At 25.5% G+C, this 22,379-nt stretch overlaps 1 protein-coding gene across 2 annotated transcripts in view; it reads left to right on the top strand.

Moving 5' to 3' along the window:
• The first annotated feature begins 791 nt into the window (after positions 1-791).
• The window catches only part of LOC101235757 (uncharacterized), a 33,822-nt gene continuing 12,234 nt past the window's right edge, over positions 792-22,379 (top strand). Inside the window, exons 1-13 of one of the 2 annotated variants that reach the window (XM_065807748.1) lie at positions 792-971; positions 3,227-3,578; positions 3,708-3,777; positions 7,377-7,402; positions 7,817-8,451; positions 8,539-8,619; positions 8,883-9,086; positions 13,059-13,118; positions 13,402-13,485; positions 13,568-13,669; positions 15,530-16,000; positions 21,836-21,952; positions 22,193-22,309. In XM_065807748.1, coding sequence (XP_065663820.1) covers positions 966-971; positions 3,227-3,578; positions 3,708-3,777; positions 7,377-7,402; positions 7,817-8,451; positions 8,539-8,619; positions 8,883-9,086; positions 13,059-13,118; positions 13,402-13,485; positions 13,568-13,669; positions 15,530-16,000; positions 21,836-21,952; positions 22,193-22,309 — 2,325 coding nt within the window. In that variant the 5' untranslated portion in view covers positions 792-965. Of the gene's footprint in view, positions 972-3,226; positions 3,579-3,704; positions 3,778-7,376; positions 7,403-7,816; positions 8,452-8,538; positions 8,620-8,882; positions 9,087-13,058; positions 13,119-13,401; positions 13,486-13,567; positions 13,670-15,529; positions 16,001-21,835; positions 21,953-22,192; positions 22,310-22,379 lie in introns of both variants that reach the window. The other variant, XM_065807747.1, reaches the window with a different exon arrangement.

Below are 22,379 nucleotides of genomic sequence, written 5' to 3'. Positions count from 1 at the left end.
TTTAAAATTAAAATAGTATTACAGGTTTTGAATATTTTATTTATATTGTTTCTTTTCAGAAATTTTTATAGAAATAGATTTTGTTCCAAGATGAAATAAAATTTTGAAGTTTATAATATTAATATTATAATATAATTGAAAACATTTTTGTCATATGCATTGACCACCATATTTATATGCTCATGGTGCCCTACATCCATAACAAGGTACCATTTAATATTTATTTGAGAAATAAAGATGATAGTGTTTTAATAATAAATTAAAGATCAAAATAAAGATGGTCTAAATATAAAAATAAAGATGTTTTTTGAAATAATGGCTCTTTTTTGAAAATTATTTCTTGGTAAACCATATTGCAATTCTACTTAAATACTAAAAATACTTACTGAAGTATTGCTAATAAAATTGTTGTTGGAATAAATATTGTAAAATAATATTTTGCTTTCTAATTTTATTTTTTGTTATATCTTGTACATGTTGTAATTTTGTAATGTTGTAAGCACATCAAAGGTTTAGCTTTTATAATAAAGGTTTCTTTTTTTACATAGCAAAAAACAGTCATTTTGTAATATTCTGTTTAAAGACATCATGATATCAGATATAACATATTTTTATGATATCAGATATAACATTTAATTATATCAGATATAACTTATTTTTATAATATCAGATATATCATCAAAAAGGATATGTTAATGTTTAATATCATAATTATTTTTGTGGACCTTTATTTTTATCTTTTTTTTTTTTTTTAATTTTTATTTCTGAAAAAAATTTACTTTATTTTATAGCACCCTCAACTTTGTTAGCAATATTGAAGATTTTTGAATTCTAAATGAAAAGTAGCTTATTTATTATTTACCTGTTGTTTGATACCGGTTATTAAATTTTAAAATTCTTTTTTTTTTTGTCTCCAAATACTCATATCTTATACACCTTATGAACTGTGCATACTTGAAGGTTTTATGATTGTAAGTGAAAACAAATTTTTTTTGATGGCTAGTTCTTAGCATACTTTTTTTTTTCTTTTTTTTTTTTTTTTGAATTTCTATTGACAAATATAATTGATATTTACTTTAATTCTTAGTAGTTTTAAATAAAATTTTTGTAAAAGTAAATTCTATTTAAAACTTTATTTAAAGTTGACTGTACAGAAGTTTAAAAAAATCAACTGTGTAATAAACACACTCAAACATAAATATTGTAAAAATATATAATATATAACTATATAAGTATTATATGAAAATATATAATCAATAAGTTTATATATCAAGAATAAGTATATATAGCTGTAAACCTTTTGAAGACATTCTACTGAGATATACTGACATTTTACTACATTTTACTGTTTTTTCAGAAACAATTTAAAATTTTTTGATATTCTATAAAATTATAAGAAAAAAACATTTTTCTTTTTTCTTTAAGAAAACAAACAGTTGAATGATTATAGAATCTTGAAATAAGAAGCATAAATTTAAAATTTAATTTACATACGAAAAAGAGTTGAGAGCTAAAAGTAAGATAAAGAATATAAGATAAAAATATTTATTAATATAATTAAGTTGTGAGTAAATATATTAGGTCAGGGCTAGTTGATGTTTTGTGAGTCGAGGCTAGTAGATGTTTGGTGGAAAACACTCATTTATTGGCACTAGTGCCTTTTGACACAAATATAAATCTGCCATTTATTGGGTTAATGTGCCTTTTTAAAAAAATATTGGAATATTTTTTTAAATATAATAGATTATTTTGAGTTTGTCTCATTTTTACTTTTATTAAATATGATTTTTTTTTTCTTTCTTTAAATTAAAGTATTTTTAAATGATTAAATAGTTAAAACAAGAAAATAAAAGTAAAGATAGAAAAAAAATAAAAAAATAAATAAGAAACAAACATTAATAATATAAATAATATTTTGTAAAATATATTTATTTAAATTCTCTTATAAAACAAGAAGAGCATTTAATAAAAACATTATTCTGCTTATTTTACTTCATACACACAGCTGTTAATAATTAATGCCTGCTGATAAGCATTTATAAATATATTTATTACCACAATGAATTATTTGTGCAATATTAGGATTATTAAGTATTTATGCCTGTAATATTAATAAATAGTAAAGTTGGATTATTTGGGAATGATTTTCTGAAATATGTTGCTTGGTTGTTTTTTTTTAAAATAGTAAATTAAAATTTTAGCTAGAAATAGTATTAAATAAGTTAATATATTTCAAGTAAGATATATTTACATATATATAAGACTATATACATATGTGTGTATATTTAAATATGTATATATATATATATATATATATATATAGATCTATAGTTTGTTGGCTTTGGGAAGAGCGGAAGGAAAAAAGTGATTCTTACGCCAACATATACGTCACTTTTAATTACTTTTAACTTTCGTCCAACATTTCCGTGTTGGACGAAAGTAAAAACCATTAATTTAATTACAAATTAATCGTTTTTTAAAAAAACCACAAAAACGCAAATTTAATTGACCAGAATGTTTTAAAAACATTGTGAATGTTTTTAACAATATAAACAATGTTTTTTTTTTATTTTTTTTAATAAAATGTTTTTATTTTTATTTTTTTTAATAAAATGTTTTTATTTTTATTTTTTTTACTGTAAATCATGCGCGGAGTGTTGCTACATCGACTATCTTATAGCCTGACTCGCAAGGGAGTGCTGCTACATCGACTGACAAATAGCCTGACTCGCAAGGGAGTGCTGCTACATCGACTGACAAATAGCCTGACTCGCAAGGGAGTGCTGCTATATCGACTGACAAATAGCCTGACCCGCAAGGGAGTGCTGCTACATCGACTAAGGGTTTGGTTGGGGCAGGCAGTCTATCATTATTAAAAAAAAAAAAATTCCGGTCTTGCATTTTAATTTTTACTTTTTGTCAACAAAATATCGAAAAAACTTTCGGACAACATCTAAGGGTTGTATATATATATATATATATATATATATATATATATATATATATATATATATATTAAATTTAGTTTTCTTTGTTTTTCTAAAATTTTAATGTTTTTTTTTTAACACAGCATATCTTATGATTTTTACTAATTGTTTTTTTTGATATTTATTTTTATAAACAAAAATTTATTCAAAATCTTGTTTTAAAAAGACAACCTAAACTTATTTTGAAAAAAAAAAGTACAAAATTATGTGCCATAATAAAAATTGCTGTAATTTTTTAGATTTTATATATTATGAATTACTACAATTGGAACTGTCATAATTCAGATAATGATAGTGTTAGTAGTGACGATACTGATTATTTGATAAATACACCTTGTAATGTCGATGTCAGCGATTTTGAGACTGAAGTAATGAGCTCAAGCAATGTTATAAACAAAACTTTAAATAATGTTGTTTCCAGCTATTTCTTAGACAAAAAACCTAATATGAGCTCTGTGAAGCCTTTGCAAAGGCCCAGAAATATTGCAAGTGGTCATCTTAGATCTAAAAGTTTTGAAGAAAAAACGCCAAGAAGTCGTTCTGGTGATGTTTATTACGTGAATGACAGTGTTATACTATCTGTTTCATTTGGTAAATTTGAAGTTCAAATTATTGCCATCATTTTGCTTACAATTTGATTGAGCATTTTGATTTTAATAGTTTTTAAATTTTATATCAAAAAAATTATATATAAGCAATGATTTTATTTTTGTCAAGTAGATAAAATGGATGAAAAAGTAAAAGAAGGCCAAGAGATACTTAAACGCCTACTTGCTGGATCTAATGCATTGTAAGTTTCATTTTAAACGTTTCAATTTAGTTTAAACATTTCTTTGTGATGTGTGTGTGTGTATATATACATTAAAATATATATATATATATATATATATATATATATATATATATATATATATATATATATATATATATATATATATATATATATGCATATTAGAGTGACTATTTTTCTGTTCTTTTTTAACTGTTTTTAAAAAATTCATATCTGTAAATACCTGTTCTACATCTTTATACAAGTTTATATTGTAGTTTTTCAAAAAAAATTAAATAGTTATTGTTTTTTGGTAATATATAATAACAAATATATATAAATCGATTAATTTTTATTATTATTGATTTGTATTGTTAGTTTTATTAACTTCTCTCATATTTGTATTTCAAATAACTATATTTATTTTAACTAAACAAAGTTTTTCTGATAAATATTCTTTGAAATCTGTCTTTGATTTTGTCAAACAACCAGCAAAATGTTTTGTCTTGTATCCTTAGAGTTTAAAAAGTTCACAAACATGCTAAAGTCAAATGCTCCTTTTAGCACAAATGTTTGTGATACTGAAGTGTTTGATAAAAAATAAAAATTTCTTGTAAGAGGTTTTTTCTTGTAAGAGATTTTATCTACTAAAACAGGAAATGAATTCTCTTTAATAATTTTACTGATGTTAGGAACCTTGTGCTTCAACAGTGCCTTCAAAATGTAAAACTTCATTTGAATTTCTTCATTTAAAGGTCTGGATTAGCAAGAGCCATGATTAGAGTTTTAGGTGAAAGATACCAGAAATGAGATTTTATACTTTATTAGTAACATGTCTCATTCCTCTTTTATCATTTTTGTTGCCTTAATTGAATACTGATATTTAAATCTGCATAAAATATATAGTAATCATAAAGAGATATAATAGTCATAAAGAGTTAAAGAGACTAGAGTCTGCTCCTCTTGATTTAAATAAGTCATGACTGGTGATTTTAATTCCAAAGCTATGTGATACAAAAGATCTGCTATGAATCTAGCTTTATGGGGGTAACCTAGTTGATGAATCCTAAAGGTTTTTTAGCTTGTCAGACTGAATTTTATACAAGTAAGTTAAGTATTTCACAATGCCTGTAATCTTCTTAGGGAAAAAACTCAACATCAAGAAAAAGATTTGATAATATTTATGATAGTATTCTTGTCAAATATTTTATGATAGTATTCTTGTCAAATATTTTATGATAGTATTCTTGTCAAATATTTTATGATAGTATTCTTGTCAAATATTTTATGATAGTATTCTTGTCAAATATTTTATGATAGTATTCTTGTCAAATATTTTATGATAGTATTCTTGTCAAATATTTTATGATAGTATTCTTGTCAAATATTTTATGATAGTATTCTTGTCAAATATTTTTTCAAAGTTCTTCTTAAAGTTTGAGTTTAATTCTTTTTGTGATCTTTTTTCTCCTTTGATTGTCTTGTAAATATGTTAACACGTATTTCATTTATATGGTGTTGCCATAATAGCCGCAATAAAGGTTTCTGATATAGAATTCTCAATATTGCACACTTTTACCCACTTTACACGGTTGTTTCCTGTATCAACATACACAGTCGATAGCTTGTAACACTCCTCGCACTGAGAGGAGTTGAAGCTGTAATTAGGACAGCTTGACTGGTTTCCTTATTGAAAAGGATTAAATTAGATCAATGCATCGGTTGTAAATTATTGTTATTATTATTGTTATTTTTTTGTAGTGTTGTTTTTGGGATTATTATTTCCAGAGTTCCACATACTTTCTCAAATTTTATTTTTTGTGGATAGGTATATATTTTTGTAATATATTTCTTTTTTTAGCTTTTTCACTCAGCACTCATAAAATTAAGAAAAGTTTATAAAAAAATTTAGAAACAACTCAGCTAAAAGCAAAATAAAGCAAAAGACATTCGGGATATTTTACCCAAACAATTTTCTAGATTTTTAAAATATGATCTGGATGACCTAATGTGTTTGTGTTGTGATCCATTCTCATCATAATTATAACCTGTATTAGCTACTATCAATGTCAGATTTAAAAGACCTACAATAGTATAATGAAAATGAAAAATAAAAATGAAAAAGTGCATTTGCAGTTTATTCAATAAGTTATTATACAATACATGGCAGGGTTCTTAATCATTATAGAGGGTTCTAAATTTGATAAATAATTGTCCTCGACATTATAATGCCAATTATGACTAATGTAGATATCATTTGTCATAACAAGCATTTTTTGATGTCGTTCTTGTCTATTTTCAATCATTGTTTCCAGTCCTTTATCTATACCTCCACCTATTAACTATTTTCTAGTATTTTCTGAAAATTTAATGTTAGTGTTTTTTTCAAAAATAAAAAATTTAATTCTTTTATATTCTTTGTCTCTTGGCATGATGACTGAGTTATAAGCTCATGAGTTGACTCTTGTTTTAACAGTCTTTTGTCTCTTCTATCAACTAAACTTAAATATTGCGATTTTTGTTCTAGTAAAGAAAACAATCTAGTTTTTTCCCTCAAACATCAATCTTTTTGCAATTCTCTCCTGTCTTCATGCCAACCATACAGTTTATTTTAGACTTCTGTCAATCATTTTCTGTCAATCATTTTTTGCTCTTTATCTTTCTTCTTCTGTTAACATATAACATAAATAATGGTTGCTTGCAGCCTTGGAAGTAAATCTATTTAAAAAAAAAAAAAAATTATGCATTTAAAATTGGAGCTAATTTTAATGAAGATTTTAAATTGTCTGATAAAGAGTTGAATAATAATACTCATTTTGATGAAAAATTTTAGCTTTCCTGTTTGTTTTTTATTCTTTTTTTCCTAGCTAAGCGCTTGAACAAAATAATACTGAACAAACTGTTTAGTCTAATCTATAAATTGAATTGCAGAAAAAAATTTCAAATTTTGAAAAATTTTAAAGAAAATAAAATAATGAAAATCAATTCACTTGTTTTTAATTTTATAGTATGTTGCAAGACAACTTTCAGTAACAAGTTTATCAGCAGAGCAAGTTCTTAGTGGAACAGGAGACTTAGTTTGTGCGTAGAGGTCATTGAAAATAATCACATGTTGAGTATAAAAGTATAAAAATCAAATGTAAAAAAGATAATTTAAATAAGTTTCAAACTTATCTTTTTATATCTTTTGATATATGGGATGGATAGTGTTATGTTACTTAATTGGCATTTAATATCAACAATAGAGGATCACTTATTTATACCAATTGTTCCCATCTGTGATTTTTTTTTGTTAAATATTTAACAAAAAAAAATCACAGATGGTAAAAGTTTTCTAATTTTCTTAAACAAATTACATACCTTGATCTGAGTAATTCCGTAACTTGAATAAGTTATTTGAAGCCTTTTTTTAAGTTTTGTTGTCTTTTTCATTAGTTTCATTATTTATTATTTTAGTTTTTTTTTGTTGGTAAATTTGTATGTGAAGTAAATGTTCATAAGGTTATTTTTGAGAATTTCAAAAAAAAAGAATAATGTTCATATGTTCATATTATTTAGTTTTATTTTGAAAAAAGTAAATGTTTATAAAGTTTCACATAAAAATTATGAATTTATTTTAGGCAAAAAGATAAATCAAACTTAAGTTGTAAGTATTTTTATTTGTTTTTTTTTCTAATTTTTTTCTTCTAATTTTTCTAATTTATTACTCAAATTTGTAAAATCATTTAATTTTTAAAAATCATTTAAATTTAAAATTTAAATAATTTAATTTATTTATATATTTTTTTAAACCTTACCACATCTAAATTCAGTCATTTTTCAAAAACATTCACTTTTTAATTTCATTTTTGATTCTTTTCTTTTATTCTTTTAATTTCTTTTGGTTTTATAATTATTATAATTATTAAATCATAATATTTAATTATAATAATAATTATTATTATTATTATTTTATAACTATAATTAAATATTATAATTATTTTAATTATGAAAATAATTAAGTAAAATAGTGATCTTATTAAATTCATGTCATTAAATATTGTTTTAAATAATGGTTTAGCTGCAAACAAAAGAACTGAAAAATTCTTATCTCCTACTTCAAGGGAAATTATTGATCGTTATTCATTAAAGTTGCATAACAATTTTTCAGCGACAGCTGATGCAACTAAACTTAATGATCTGTATGAAAATCGAATTTTACCATCACGTCCTTTATCATATGACAGCATCTGTGGGCTAAGTTCTCCAATAAATAGAACAGGGTCTGCCAATGCATGGAATTCAAGGCCTTATAGTTCATTAAGTAATCACAACAATAAAGAAAATGAATTTCAGTTTAAAAGAAATTGCAGTCAAGAAGAAGTCCAAATGAAAGATATAGAAAAATCGCAAACTGTCATTCCGCCATCTACATTTCACTTCAAACAACAATCACCTGTAACTTTCAAAAAACTTCCAGAGTTCGAGGATATACCAAATAAGTCTTCTTGCGCCTCAAACACTGTTAACACCGAAAATGTAATATTGGAAGAAACAAAAAATCTTTTTGAATCATCCAACCAAAATTCAGATGATGACAGTGATCAAGTACCAAAAATTTACTTGCAATCTTCTTTTACTTCAGGTGAAGTTTCACTTGAAGAAGAAAATGTTTCTAATAAAAAGACTCAAGAAGAAAGTGACATTTTGTTTTCTGTATGTATTTTATGGGATTCAACTTTATTTCTTGTTTGGCATAATTTTTTTATTTTAAAGTTTCATTTTTTTTATTTTTAAATATAGAGTTTTATAAGTAACAGCAGTAAAGAAAACATTGAAGAGCATTCAAAACATATTACCAACGAACTTTGCTTCTTGCAAGAGGTTTTTCATCTATACTTTATATAATTTTCTGTTGAATTCATTTTTTTATTTGTATTGATGATGATGATGATGATGATGATGATGATGATGATGATGATGATGATGATGATGATGATGATGATGATGATGATGGTGATGATGATGATGATGATGATGATGATGATGATGATGATGATGATGATGATGATGATGATGATGATGTGATGATGATGATGATGATAATCTATATCATTATTTTATATTTAAATAACATTTTAAATCAGGTTCATCAAAAAGAAACAGATTCTTTACTTACTACAGTGGAGCTGCTACGTCAGCAAAAAAATACCCTTTTAGATCATGTGCACCAGTTAAAAGATGCTCTATCAAATAAAAATCAAGCATTTTCTGATCTTCAAGATCGAATGAACATTAAAACAAAACAATATTTGACTGATGAACTTGAACGACAAAATCTTAAAGATGAGGTAACAAAGTTGATGATTTTATGTGTACTTGTGACTTATGGTTTTATGTGTACTTGTGACTTGTGGTTTTATGTGTACTTGTGACTTATGGTTCAATGTCTGTGTATATTTGTATGTTTGTGTGTGTATGTGTGACAATCAAATTTTCTGTTTATTTTCACTTAGTTTGCATTACACTTTTTGTGTTTATACAAGATTATATTATGGGGTTTACATTGTAAGTCAAATAATGCACAAGATATACCAATTTATATTAAAAAAAAAAAATCAATATTAAAAACTTTTGATAAAATTTGTACAATATTCCTTTTTTATATATTGCTAGTTTTATTTTAATTATTTTATTAAGAGCTTTCAATAACTCAAAATTTTTTATTTTCTTCACTTTAAGATTAAAATAAAGCTATCAATTAAACCAACCAAACTGCTTTTCACATTGTATATTGTGAGGTTTAGCTCTTTATTTTTAAATTTTGAGGGTCAAGTCTTCATTTTTAAATTATGAGGGTTAACTTTTCATTTTCAAATTGCAAGGGTCAACTCTTCATTTTCAAATTGTGAGGGTTAACTCTTCATTTTTAGGCTGTGAGGGTTAGCGCTTCATTTTTAAATTGTGAGGGTTAAGTCTTAATTTTTAAATTATGAGGGTCAACTCTTCATTTTCAAATTGCAAGGGTCAACTCTTCATTTTCAAATTGTGAGGGTTAGCTCTTCGTTTTTAAGTTGTGAGGGTTAGCTCTTCATTTTTAAATTAAGAGGGTTAGCACTTCATTTTTAAATTGTGAGGGTCAACTCTTCGTTTTTAAGTTGTGAGGGTTAGCTCTTCATTTTTTCATATGCTAAAACAGCTGTGCTGGGGCACAGCTATTTTAGCATATGATTTGTGAATCACTCAAAACAAATGATTATTTTTTAACAAAAATGATACATTAATAATTAGACAATATCACAAACTTTTAACACAATATTTGATTGTTGAAATTTCTAATCTAAGTTTATTTATTTAAAAAAGAATAGGAAATTGATAAGTGTTTTGGCACTATTAATTGTTTGATTTGTCAATGAACCAATTAATGTTTTTAAACTTTTTATTTTTTTGAGTAACATTTTTTTTGATTGTGTTTTGCACTGCTTCATTTGCCCATAAGCTATACTTTAATCAAATGAATTGGAATCTTTACCTTACTCAAATTAAATTTTAAAATCGTTTCTTTTTTAGAGAGTTTCTTTTGTCTGCTTTCACTATTTATAAGTGAAAAAAGGTCTTCAACTGTTGCATTAGAGACAAGCAAAGTAAATTAACAAGAAGTAGAATCGGAAGCCATTCATTTTTCATTGAGTTCTGCATTTTAGTGCAGTAACTATTTCAACGCTCCAGGAAAAAAAGTTCTATAGCACTTCTATAGAATGTCAGTTAATTTTTATAGAAATTGCTGTAAAACTTTTTTTTCTATATAAATATATGTAGAAAAAAAAGTTCTATAGGAGTTTCTAAGAAATGAATAGAAATTCTATTAAAATTCTATAGAATTTCTATAGGCCATATGTTTCAAAAGTTTTTAGAAATTCTATAGAACTTTTTTTTCCTGGGACTTGATTTCAAGAGGGATGCATCAAATCTGAGTGTTTGACAAATCATCATACTTTTTATTTTTTTTTTTTTTTTTTTTTGTGTTAACTCATCTCCTTAAAGCTGAGAAGGGCACTACAATTGTGGTTACAACCCTCTCTCAACTCTATTACTCCGAAACACAAACTTTGACAAAGAAGGCAGCAGCACAGACTTAAAGTGCGCGAAAATAAAATTGAGCAGAATTTTGTCAAAAAATGATCATTTAAAACAAGTGTGGTACACTACTAGGGATGTGGTGGGGATCAAATTTGGAACTTTTTGCTTATGAGGCAAGCGCTCTACCACTATACCACTACCACATTTTAATAGTTTAGCCGAACCTTGGCAAATGTTCAGCCTAACATGCAAAAAATGCAAATTTAAGAAAACATACATTTTTGTAAATTTCAAATTTAAAATAAAATTCAAATTTAATAATAAAATACATTTTTGTAAATTTCAAATTTAATAATAAAATGAATTTTAAATATATCACCATTTATTAAACTTAAAGTATCAAATAGAAATTTAAATAAAAAAGGAGGGTGGTGACTAATAATGGAAATGTCATAGAGTTTCATTTGGTCAAGGAAAAAGTCATGGAATTTCTAAATTTTCATTGAAAATCACCAAATAGAACTTTTTAAAATGATCTTTATTTTTTTCTACCAGTGATATTTTTAAGATATTTGCAGAGAAAAGTACTTGTGTATCTAGTCTAAGACCTTTTTGAAAAAGATATTGCTGTGTAAGTTATAGATTATCATTTTATTGCAATCATTCAAGTCAGATCGCCCTTTTTAGAAGAGTAAATTTAGAAGTTTAAGACTTAGTATTATTCAAAACTGACAGGTATTCGATGGTAAAAAATTGCTTCTTAAAATAAAGTTAATGTCCTTTTATACTGGAAAAGTCAAGCAAAAACAAAAAGACCAAATGTAAATCATATAATAAACTGGTAAGTCATTATAAGGACAACCTTCTCAAGCAAATTTGGAATTCTTTAGGGATTTTGCGCGACATTCGAAAGATTATTTGGTGGTAAAGATAAATTTAATGGAGATTGCATAACTATGCTGGTTAAAATTCTCAAGAAAGAGAGAAGTCCTTTGAAGTGCATGGTAGTGAGAAATGCAGTCATCTTTCCCCAAATAATATAGTTAAAAAAAAAAGAATTTGAATTAGATCATTTTGGCCATCTGGTTGATATATGCCATGTTGATATCTGCCCAAACTGCTGATTCTGCCAAAGATCATTTTAAAGACTTTACAAAATCTGTTGCAAAGTAAATAAGGAGGAGTTCAGCTAGTTTAATTGCCTTTAAATGTGTCTTGACAAGTTTTTAATGCATTATTTGAATGGGAGCAAATATAAATAAAAAATTGCTCATTTTCAATATGTGCAGTATTTTGATGAAAAAAAAGGGAAAATATTTCTACTAGAAAAGCAGAAAAAAGAAAACTCATCATTGAAGAAATTAATGATGCGAGAAATAGAAAGGAAGATATTCAATTACGTTAGTTACCTAAATTAAAAGATTGAATCTGATTTCATGGGTTTGTTGGCTATTATGGGAAAGTAAAAGAAAACCTCATTAAACAGATGAAATAATGAAACAATTGTAAAATTAGAGACAGTTAAAAGTCATTAAAGTTAATTTAAATTTTAGTCATTTTACATCTTGAAAGAAAGTTTTTATTTTTATTAGAGTAAAGTAGTTTAACTTTTTTGTATATGTTTTTGTACAAAATTTTTAACAGCATCATTTTAACCAATAAAACAAATGATTGATATCAGTAATTCTTGCACACAAAAAATATAGTTAATAGTTATTTGTTATTTATAAGTCTGAAATGTTTAAAGTAAATTTTATTTTAAGTAAATTTTATCATGTTATTCTATTTATTTTATATTTGCATATTGCTGTTATATATTTGTTCATAAATTTATCTAATAAAAAGATTATGTTTGTTATTTATTTTTGTAAAGTTTTAAACTCTCTATATAAGTTTTACCTGAAAGCAATGATTTCTATGAAGTTGAATGATCAAGGCAATATTAATACAAAGTTGATAAGTGATTTTTGCAAAGTTTAAATAGTTTTAACATTTTAGTTCTTAAAAAATTTTAATTGTTAAAAAATTTTACTTTATTATTTTTTTATAAATTTATTAAACCTATGCTAACCTTGCACCTTTTCATTCATTTTTGTTTTATATAAAGAAAACTACTTTTGTATATTTAACATATTATAACAATGGAATAAAGTCATATATCTATAAGAATTTTGAAAACTATTTTAAAAATCTTCTTGATATATGAGTTTATTATATGTTGTTTCTTTTATTATTTTATGTAGGTTACAATTTTGACCAATACAAAAGCTTGGTTAGGTAATCATATTGCTGAGTTGGAAAAGGTGAAAATTAATTATTTTTGACATTAATATATAAATAATAATGATAATGATAATAATATTGATAAAAATAATAGTAAAAGTAATATTAGTTAGTATAATAATAATTATAAATTTTTATAATAATTTTTTTAAACTTAATTAAAAAAATATATTATTCAAGTTATGTTCATTTGTTTGTTTTTATTACACATTTTTGTTTACATAACATTTTTTTAACAATATTTTTTGTTTATATGACATTATTTATTTAAGAAATATTTTTTATTTAATATTATTTCCTCAGGCTCTAAATGATCAATGTAATCAACTGAAGGAGTTGGAAAAACTGTTTAACAAAGAAAGAGAAGCAGAAAAATTGATATCTATGGTAATCTTTATGGTTTTTTTTTGTCTAAGTTTTTTTTTAATGTATATTTTTTTTGTTTTGTTATTTTTGCTTGATTCTTCAGAAAAAAGATGAAGAGATTGCTCGTTTACATGAAAGTCTTCAAGAGTTTCACAATAGAAGCTTGCAGTTGAATGAAGAAATATGCATCCATTCACTAAAACAAGTAAGTCTGTTAATACATAATAACCACTACTACATAATATGGGAGAGTGGCAGAGTACTCTCTTTCTATGTGAGAGGTATAGAGCTCAGACCAACTATATCCCTAAAAATATGGTGTTCAACTTGTTTCTTCGCTCAGCAGCCTTGTTTTTCAAAGTTCATGTTTTTGAAATTAAAATGTTGAGAGAGAGGTTTCAATTGAGAGAAATAAAAAGAAAGTAAGTAGTCGCTTTAAATATGGTGGTCCTCTGGGCTTCGAGCAAGATAATTGTATATTAAAAAATTAACTTTATTTTCATATTTTAAAAATTATTATTAAAAGTTTCATTTGCTGTTTAAAAATAAATCATGTACATTTCAGAACCTGATCATGTAAATTACCTATCTGTGGTTAATAAACTTTTTATCTGGTTAAGGTCCAATAGAATTTATAATAGTTTAATTAATAATTACTGAAAGAAAATGCAACTTGAAGTAAAAAGTAAACATATCCACAGCTAATTGAAAACTTCATCAGGCTATCACCAAATCATTAAAGCAAAATCTCATTATTTCTGACAGAGAGAGAGCTCTAAGGTATGAAACACCACCCACCACATCCAAAAAAAATTTGCTTTAATGCTTGCTTCAAGTCCTATTATGTCATATAATATCCAAGCTGAGATGACAAGTAGTTGAACAAAATGAATTTGATTGTAAATTTGATAAAATCCTAAAATTCCAAATATGGCAGCTGTTTATTATTTTATAGTGAAATGTATATAAAATGTGTGATTAAACAAATTACAGGAAAAAGTGATTGTCTCTACTCTGTGAGGAAATGTTTCAAAAATGATTAAACATGTGATGCAAAATAAATTTGCTTAAAAATATTTTTTTTATTACTTTTTTAATTTTTTATTTAGTTAAATAAAACTTCCAAATGCTTTGACAGTTAAGGAGGCTAATTCTACTTGTTGTTTGTTCTACATTCTTTTTCAAAACTCTCTTAACCATAAATTTTAAAGCACCAACCTTGTTTAACAAGATTGAACAAGACTGCCGTGCAAAGATACAAGTTAAGTACTTTACTTCCAGATAAATGTGGAACATTAGATTATAGAGTGCCTCCAAAGACATTGCTTGTCTTTGATTCATCAACACAGCTGTTACATTTAGGCCAGATTTAGCTTCTATTCACTATGCTTGAGCAACCGTTGAATAATAAAATGTTAACAAAGTTGAGATGTTGCCTAAAATTATGAACCTGCCTAATTGTCTGGAACTTTTTCTAACCGAGAAATACTGAGCCATTACAAAGTCTAATTTGAGAAATCTAAACTCTTTAAAGAGGTTTTCTATAAATTTATAGGACATAAGTTTAGAGAAAAATCAAATTTCATTTCTTTTTTTTCTTGCTCTCAAATAAAAATGTTTTTTAAGAATAAACAATGGCATTTATATTACTTATAATCTCCGTTTTGAAAAATTCTCAAAATAAAAATTGATATACCAATATAATGTACCATTTGTATCTAAAGAAGAAATACCTTTATCTATTTCTTTTTTAAATACAACTCTAAAAAAAAAGTTTCTATTACATCTGTTAATAAATTTTACAACAAAATTACTTTAAATTAAAGAAAAACCTGCAGGTATTAATTCCAGGATTTAAGGATTTCTTGTTTTATACTTCTATTGGTGAGCACAAGTACACCTCAAAATGGTTTCCATTTAACATTTTAATAATACTTGATCCTTAATAAGAAAACTGTAAAATAACCAATATTATATAAAATTATTATATTATAAATAGGTATTGCTTGTGTTGAAGTTTTTGCTTTGAATTTTTCTACTGAAACTACAAAACTTTTTGTTATAGGAAGAAGTCATAACAGAGCAAAAGATTTATCAACTAAAGTTAGAAGAGGAGATTGAAGCAGAACGAAAACTTTGTCAACAAAAAGTGGATGATGCAATTGCAGGAGAGCGCAAAGCTAATCAGAATTTTTATGAAGAAGAGTTAAAGAAGCAACATCAAGGATTTGAAATAAAGCTAAATAATGTTATAGCGGAAAATCATGCCAAATATAAAAATGAACTTGATATAATTCTTGAAGAAAACAGAAAATTAAAGCAGCAGGTGGAAACCATTCAGTTTGATCTTTTATCTGAGCAGAATCGCAAATTAACCCAGCAATATAGATATGAAGATCAAATTAATGAGTTGCAAACAAAGGTAGATACAAAACAAAATCATTTAATGAATTTGGAGTCTGAACTGCATCAGGTGAAAGAACAGTTTAAAAAAGATTATCAACAAATGGAGTTGCGATGCAATGAATTGCTATTAGTAGGTTTTTATTTATTTTTTATTTTTTAACTTTTCTTATCCAACCAATTCATTTATGTAATTTTGTAAATATCGTGTAAAAATGAATTTTTAGGCAAAAAGAAAAATGATGGTTGTAATTTTTTGTAAATATCGTGTAAAAATGAATTTTTAGGCAAAAGGAAAATGATGGTGCAATTTAAATCTTGTTCTTTTATTTATAAAGTTATACTTGATAAAAAATAAACAAATAAATTAAACATTTTGAATATTTATTGGTTATTACAATAAATTATATAAAATATATATATTAGTATTAATATTTTGTAAAACCGCCATTATATGCAATAACTGCTTTGATGCGTTGTGGCATGCTTGCAACTGATTTTTTATAGCTTCTGTCAACTCTGGTTTATTGTGCCAGATCCTGATAATCTCTTCCATAAGATCTTGCTTGTTAGTAAAAAATTTTTTTCCTCTCTCGCTTTACTATTTCCCAAATGTTTTCTTTGGGGTTAAGGTCAGGTGAGTTGTCTGGCCATGGCAATATGTCAGCGTTTTTCTGTTTTAATTAAGCCATAACACTTTTTGCTGAATGGCAAGTTGCACCATCTTGCATAAATATAAGATTTTTGATATTTTTTTGAATTTTTTTCTGAATTTTTTTGACATTTTTAGAACAATCTGCCATTTGGGGAAGCAACTGATTCTCCATAATTTCTTTATACTGGTCCTGCCTTATTGTCCCAACCACTTAGTAGAGACGCCCTGCTCCTTGTCCACAAATGACAGACCAGGTCATTACTGAAGCTGGATGCTTGACTGTTTCCACAATGCAGTTAGGATGAAACTTTTCGCTTGTTCTGTGACAAACAAAAGCTGTTTTGTCCATCATTACTTGAAAGGTTGTGTCATCTGAGAAGGAAATCTAAAATAATGATTATTTCAAGTTATAATATTTATAAAATATTTTAAAATAATTTATGAATATGAATGCAAATAAAAATACTTTTTCCCAATCCTCAACAGACCAGTGACAATAGTTTCAAGCCCACTCCAGTCTTTTTTTTTTCGTGAGTGAAGTTAGTTTTGGTTTCGTGACTGGACATCAATCCCTTTTTTTTCAGTCTTCTGTGAATGGTCTGATCTGACACAACAATACCAGCTTCATGGATAAGCTTAGTCAATATGTTTTGTGGTTTTTTTCTGTTTTCCAGGCAGATATTTTGGATTATACAGTCTGCTCTCGGTGTTGTCTTGCATTTAGAAGGTGGTCTCCTTGGACCAAACTCTTCCCCTGTATCAATTTTTTTTCTCACTCGCATTACGGTTTAGTGAGAAACCTTTACAATTTGTACAATTTTTCACTGAGAATATTTTGACTTTTGTAAAAGACATATGATTTGACTAATTTTTGTTGGTGTTGTATCACATTTTTTCCCATAGCTGAAAATTTAAATAAAGAACTTAAAAAATGACTAGACTTTTATGTCTTTACATAAACAGAAAAAAAAAACATAAAATCCTTTATTTAAAGATAATGATTTAATGATTATTATTAAGTTAAAAGAAAAAAAAATTAAATAAATAAAGCACAGAGGCTTTAAATTTAAATAAATCACATTAAAACTTCAATCAAACTAACAACTAAAAATAACCTTAAATTGTCCAATATGCACCAATGACAGGTGATTGCTGACAGCCAGAATTGCCAATTAATAAAAGTTTTATTAAATGTTACTAAGAATAGAAATAACTTGGCGTGTAACAAAAAATGATATCATATTTATTTTATCATATGTGAGTTTAAGCAATCTGTTTGAAATAAATTGTAAAAAAAAATGTGTGGTCCTAATGTGATGGCCGACCAGGTTATAATATAAGACATGTACCAGAAAAAATGCGCGGACATTTTAAAGGATACTTTTTTAACTAATGTATTTCGATATTGAATGTTATATATTTTTTGATAGTACATATATTTATATTCTTAAATTTCACTTAAGAAAGTTTGTGAAGTTTTGTACATGAGAACGCACACACTTTGTGTTTTACACTCAACATCAGCTTTTGCCCAGTCTTCGGCTGAACTTTCTTGGTAGCTCTAATCCATTTATTTTTGAAGTCTTAAATGTTTTTGGCTTCTTTTACATTGAACCTTAGTTTTCTTTTGACAAGAGCCCAATATCTTTTGGTAGGACGTAGTTCGGGACAACTTGGTGGATTGCAGTGTTTTTTAACGAAATCTATTTTATGTTCTCAAAGCCAGTTTAAAGTTGTCCCAGAGTAGAGCATGATACTGAATCGGGCAAAAATAACGCTTTACCCGCGTGTGTTCTTAAAAACGGTAAAAGACGTTTCTTGAGGCATTCTTTTATGTATATTTTGGTGTTAATTGTTCCCGTAGTCACAAAACAAGAGCTTCTTTCACCACATTCACAAATTGCTTGCTAAACTAAGACTTTTTTTAACGAATTTTTGCATTCCAATGCATTTATAATTAATTAAACAATATTGGTGTCCTGGAAGAGATCGGAAATATGCAGCACAATAAGTTTTATTGTCAATCATCAAACAAGATTTTTTGGCACACAATTTTTTATAGAGCAGTTTTGAACAACGAATTGCGACATTTTTTCTTTTTATAAGATTTATAGCCACAATTTCTCCTCACTCTTTGTATAGTGGAAGCACTTGTCTTAAATTTATTCGCTAAAGTTCGAACAGAATACTCCGGTTTTCTGTTTAAGGCATCTTTCACTTTTTTACCAAGATCTTGTCTAACAAAACATTTTTTTCTTCCTCTTCCTGATTTCCTTTTGATTGTACCAGTGTCCTTAAATATTTTTAAAACACTCTGCAATAATTTCAAAGCAATCTGCAACTCTTTAGAAAATGCAAAATATTTTCTTGCTTCTTATCTTGATTTGATGACATTTCAATTAAAACTAATTGTTTTGATAACAGAGTTGTTTAAATTTTGAATAACACTAATACAATGACATTTTAAAACAATTAGCTATTTAAAATGATGCACGATTTCCGTAAACACCACATCAGAACACGCACAGATTTTTTCTGGTACATGTCTTGTTGGGATATATGAGGGTTGAACTGAAGGTGAAACAATAAATAATAATAATTAATAAAATAAATAACAATTAATTAATAATTTTAACAATCAATTAAAATAAATTGTTAATTTATTTAAAAAAAAAAAAAAACTAAAAATAAACAAATTAGTTGAATGTAAAACTAACATAAAAATGTAACTAAAATTAAATTTGATAAAAAAGTTTTCTTTAACATGTTTGGACATTTTAAAAATTTAAAAAAATATTGTAAAACGGAACACGTTATAAAAAAAAAAAATTCAATTGAATTTAAATTTAATAATATTTAATAATAAATTGAATTTAAATGAAATAAATTTAAATTAAAAATGTTTTAAAAATGAAAAGTAGAAAAAAGTTTATTTAATTATCTGTTGTTTTTTTTATTCCAAAAAAAAAAATTATCACACAACTGCGATGAAAATATTTTTTACAACTATCAATTACTGCTTAAAGTTTTCTGCATATTTTAAAAAACTATTTAAATAATCAGTTTGAACAAAGTCATTACAGCCTAATGTCATTCCATATAAAGCATAAATAGCTGTAGCCTAATATTTTCTTTACTTTTTTGATGTATTTATATCTGAATAAATAGATTGTTATCAGACGTGAAATAATACTATAATGAAACTGTTAAAAGATAAAGCATGTTAAAACCATAAACAATTATTTTCGAGTTTAATAAGTTTCTAAATAAAAGTTGCAATTTTATTACCAAATAATAAGTAAGTCATTGTGTTGCTAAACTTTTTTTTGAATGTTATCTTTTGACTTTACTGCAATAATACAATCCGTAACTTCTTTCATTGAAACACTAGCAAAATGGTGTAAACTTATTGTATACACTTTTGCATTTAATAAAGACAAATTGCCTTAACTTGAACTAATATCCTCATATCAGCCAAAGTTTGGCTAATGTAAGATATTAGTTCGAGTTAATTTAAAATGGGCTTTAGTTGAATATTCGTTAAATAGAATCATATGTATATATATATGTGTGTGTGTGTATATATATATATATATATATATATATATATATATATATATATATATATATATATATATATATATATATATATATATATATATATATATATATATATATATATATAAATATAAGAGATTCCATGAATAGTGATTTTTCTGGGTACTGAATATTCGTTGAGGTGCTTGACCAAAACACTGAATATTCAACAACGTGTATTTATTTGTAGGTTCTGACCTGCTTCATTTAATTGCATGTTAACTACGCTGTGGGCATTTTTGTTTTCTTTAGGCTAGGTCAACACATTTTTTGTTGACTGTTACATCAAATGGTTTTAACTATAGTTATGTATAAAGTCATATTCTTCAAACCATTAAAAAAAGGTTACAAAAATAACCAACTAAGGGATATTTTGCATTTCTAAGTTCTTTTCAGAAGTTGCTATAAATTAATATAGCAAAAAGAACTTTAAATTTATTTAAAATGATATCTTCACTACAACTTGAACTTAAAGCATGGTTTAATTTTAATGGGAATGACAGTTATACTGTTTCCTTTTTTCATTGATGCCCATTCCAAAATTTCCTGAAATCTTTTAAAACACAACGAACAAACAAATTTTTAGATGTCCTGAGAAATATTGTGATGTGATGCACATTCTTTCTCAGTGAAAGTTAATTCTTTTCAGTTAAAGGCAGCTTGACACCAATGAATCATCACTGTTGCCTAGTAGCACCAGTGATGATTCATCTCCACTTCGTAAAAAAAAGTTATATATGAAAACGATCAAACCAATCTCTACAGAAAATGTGTACATATATGATGTGGAAAAGAAAAGCCCAATTGAAAGAGAAATTGATTTTTTCATGAAACTGTTCATTTAAATCGGATAGCAAACCTCAATGTGTTCAGTAAACCCTTACAAGTGTTGGTCACCAAAATTTATACGGAAAAGCGCATATGCTATCGTCAAATGATGAAAATGTTTTTATGATATCTTACCACCTATAGATTTTATGTATTAAATAGCTAATTATATATATGTATATATATATATATATATATATATATATATATATATATATATATATATATATATATATATATATATATATATATATATATATATATATATAAATTATGTTAGTGTATTCTACAAATAGAGTGCTCAATGTTCTAAAAGAACAGAGCAATAATAAATTAGTAAAAACACTTATCTAATTTTTGATTACTTAAACACTGTGTTTCACCATCAGTAGGTTCATCAGGAAGAATGTCTAAACATAAAATAATTTTCAAATTATAGAAAAATTATTTCATAGGAAGTTGGAAATTGGGAGTTGTTATATATATATATATATATATATATATATATATATATATATATATATATATATATATATATATATATATATATATATATATATATATATATATATATATATAATAAATTGTTACCAGGGCAAATGGAACCTGAATATGTTGGCATATTCTTGTTGGACAATTGAAAAGGAGCAAAATTTGCTAGATTGTTACTTCATAATAAAACTTATTTTTGGTTTAAGCAAAATAAGTTTTATTATGAAGTTCATAATTTGTTTGATATATTTTAAATTACTTAAGAGAATGAAATTTTCAGTTAAAAGATTTTTAATGTTTGTTTTTTTCTGTCAAATTACCTATTTAAGTAAAAACATCATGGGAGTGCATGTGACAAAGTTATAATTTGGTTACTAGTTTTATTTCCTTTTTTAGACAATAAATCAAAAAAATGAAGAAATTCGTCATCTTAATGAAGTAGTACTTATAGAAAAATCTGAGCTTGCACAAGCAAATGAAGAAAAAATTAATTTAAAAAATGATTTTTATGAGGTAATTATATATTAACATATCACATATTTATATAAATGTGTGTGTGTATATATATAGATATATACAAATATATTTGTGTGTGTGTGTGTGTTTATACACACACACACACGCACACACACACACACACACACACACACACATATATTTATATATATATATATTTATATATATATATTACTTTTATTGACAACTACTCTACAATCTTCATAGGTTTTGATTAAAATATTTTCTATCATCTAGACAATGAAACAAAAGAATGAGAACATACAACATCTAAATGAAATTATTTTAATAGATAAGTCAGAGCTTTCAAAAACCATAGAAGAAAGAACTGCTCTAAAAAACAAGTTGTATGAAGTAAGTGTGAGCTTACTATAAATTGAATTGAAAAAGGTTTGATATAATATTTTATATAAATTTGTTAAAG

The sequence above is a fragment of the Hydra vulgaris genome, chromosome 10 (genome assembly GCF_038396675.1).
Source record: "Hydra vulgaris chromosome 10, alternate assembly HydraT2T_AEP".
Taxonomy (NCBI): Eukaryota; Metazoa; Cnidaria; class Hydrozoa; order Anthoathecata; family Hydridae; genus Hydra; species Hydra vulgaris.
This window is presented reverse-complemented; position numbering and strand designations above follow the sequence as displayed.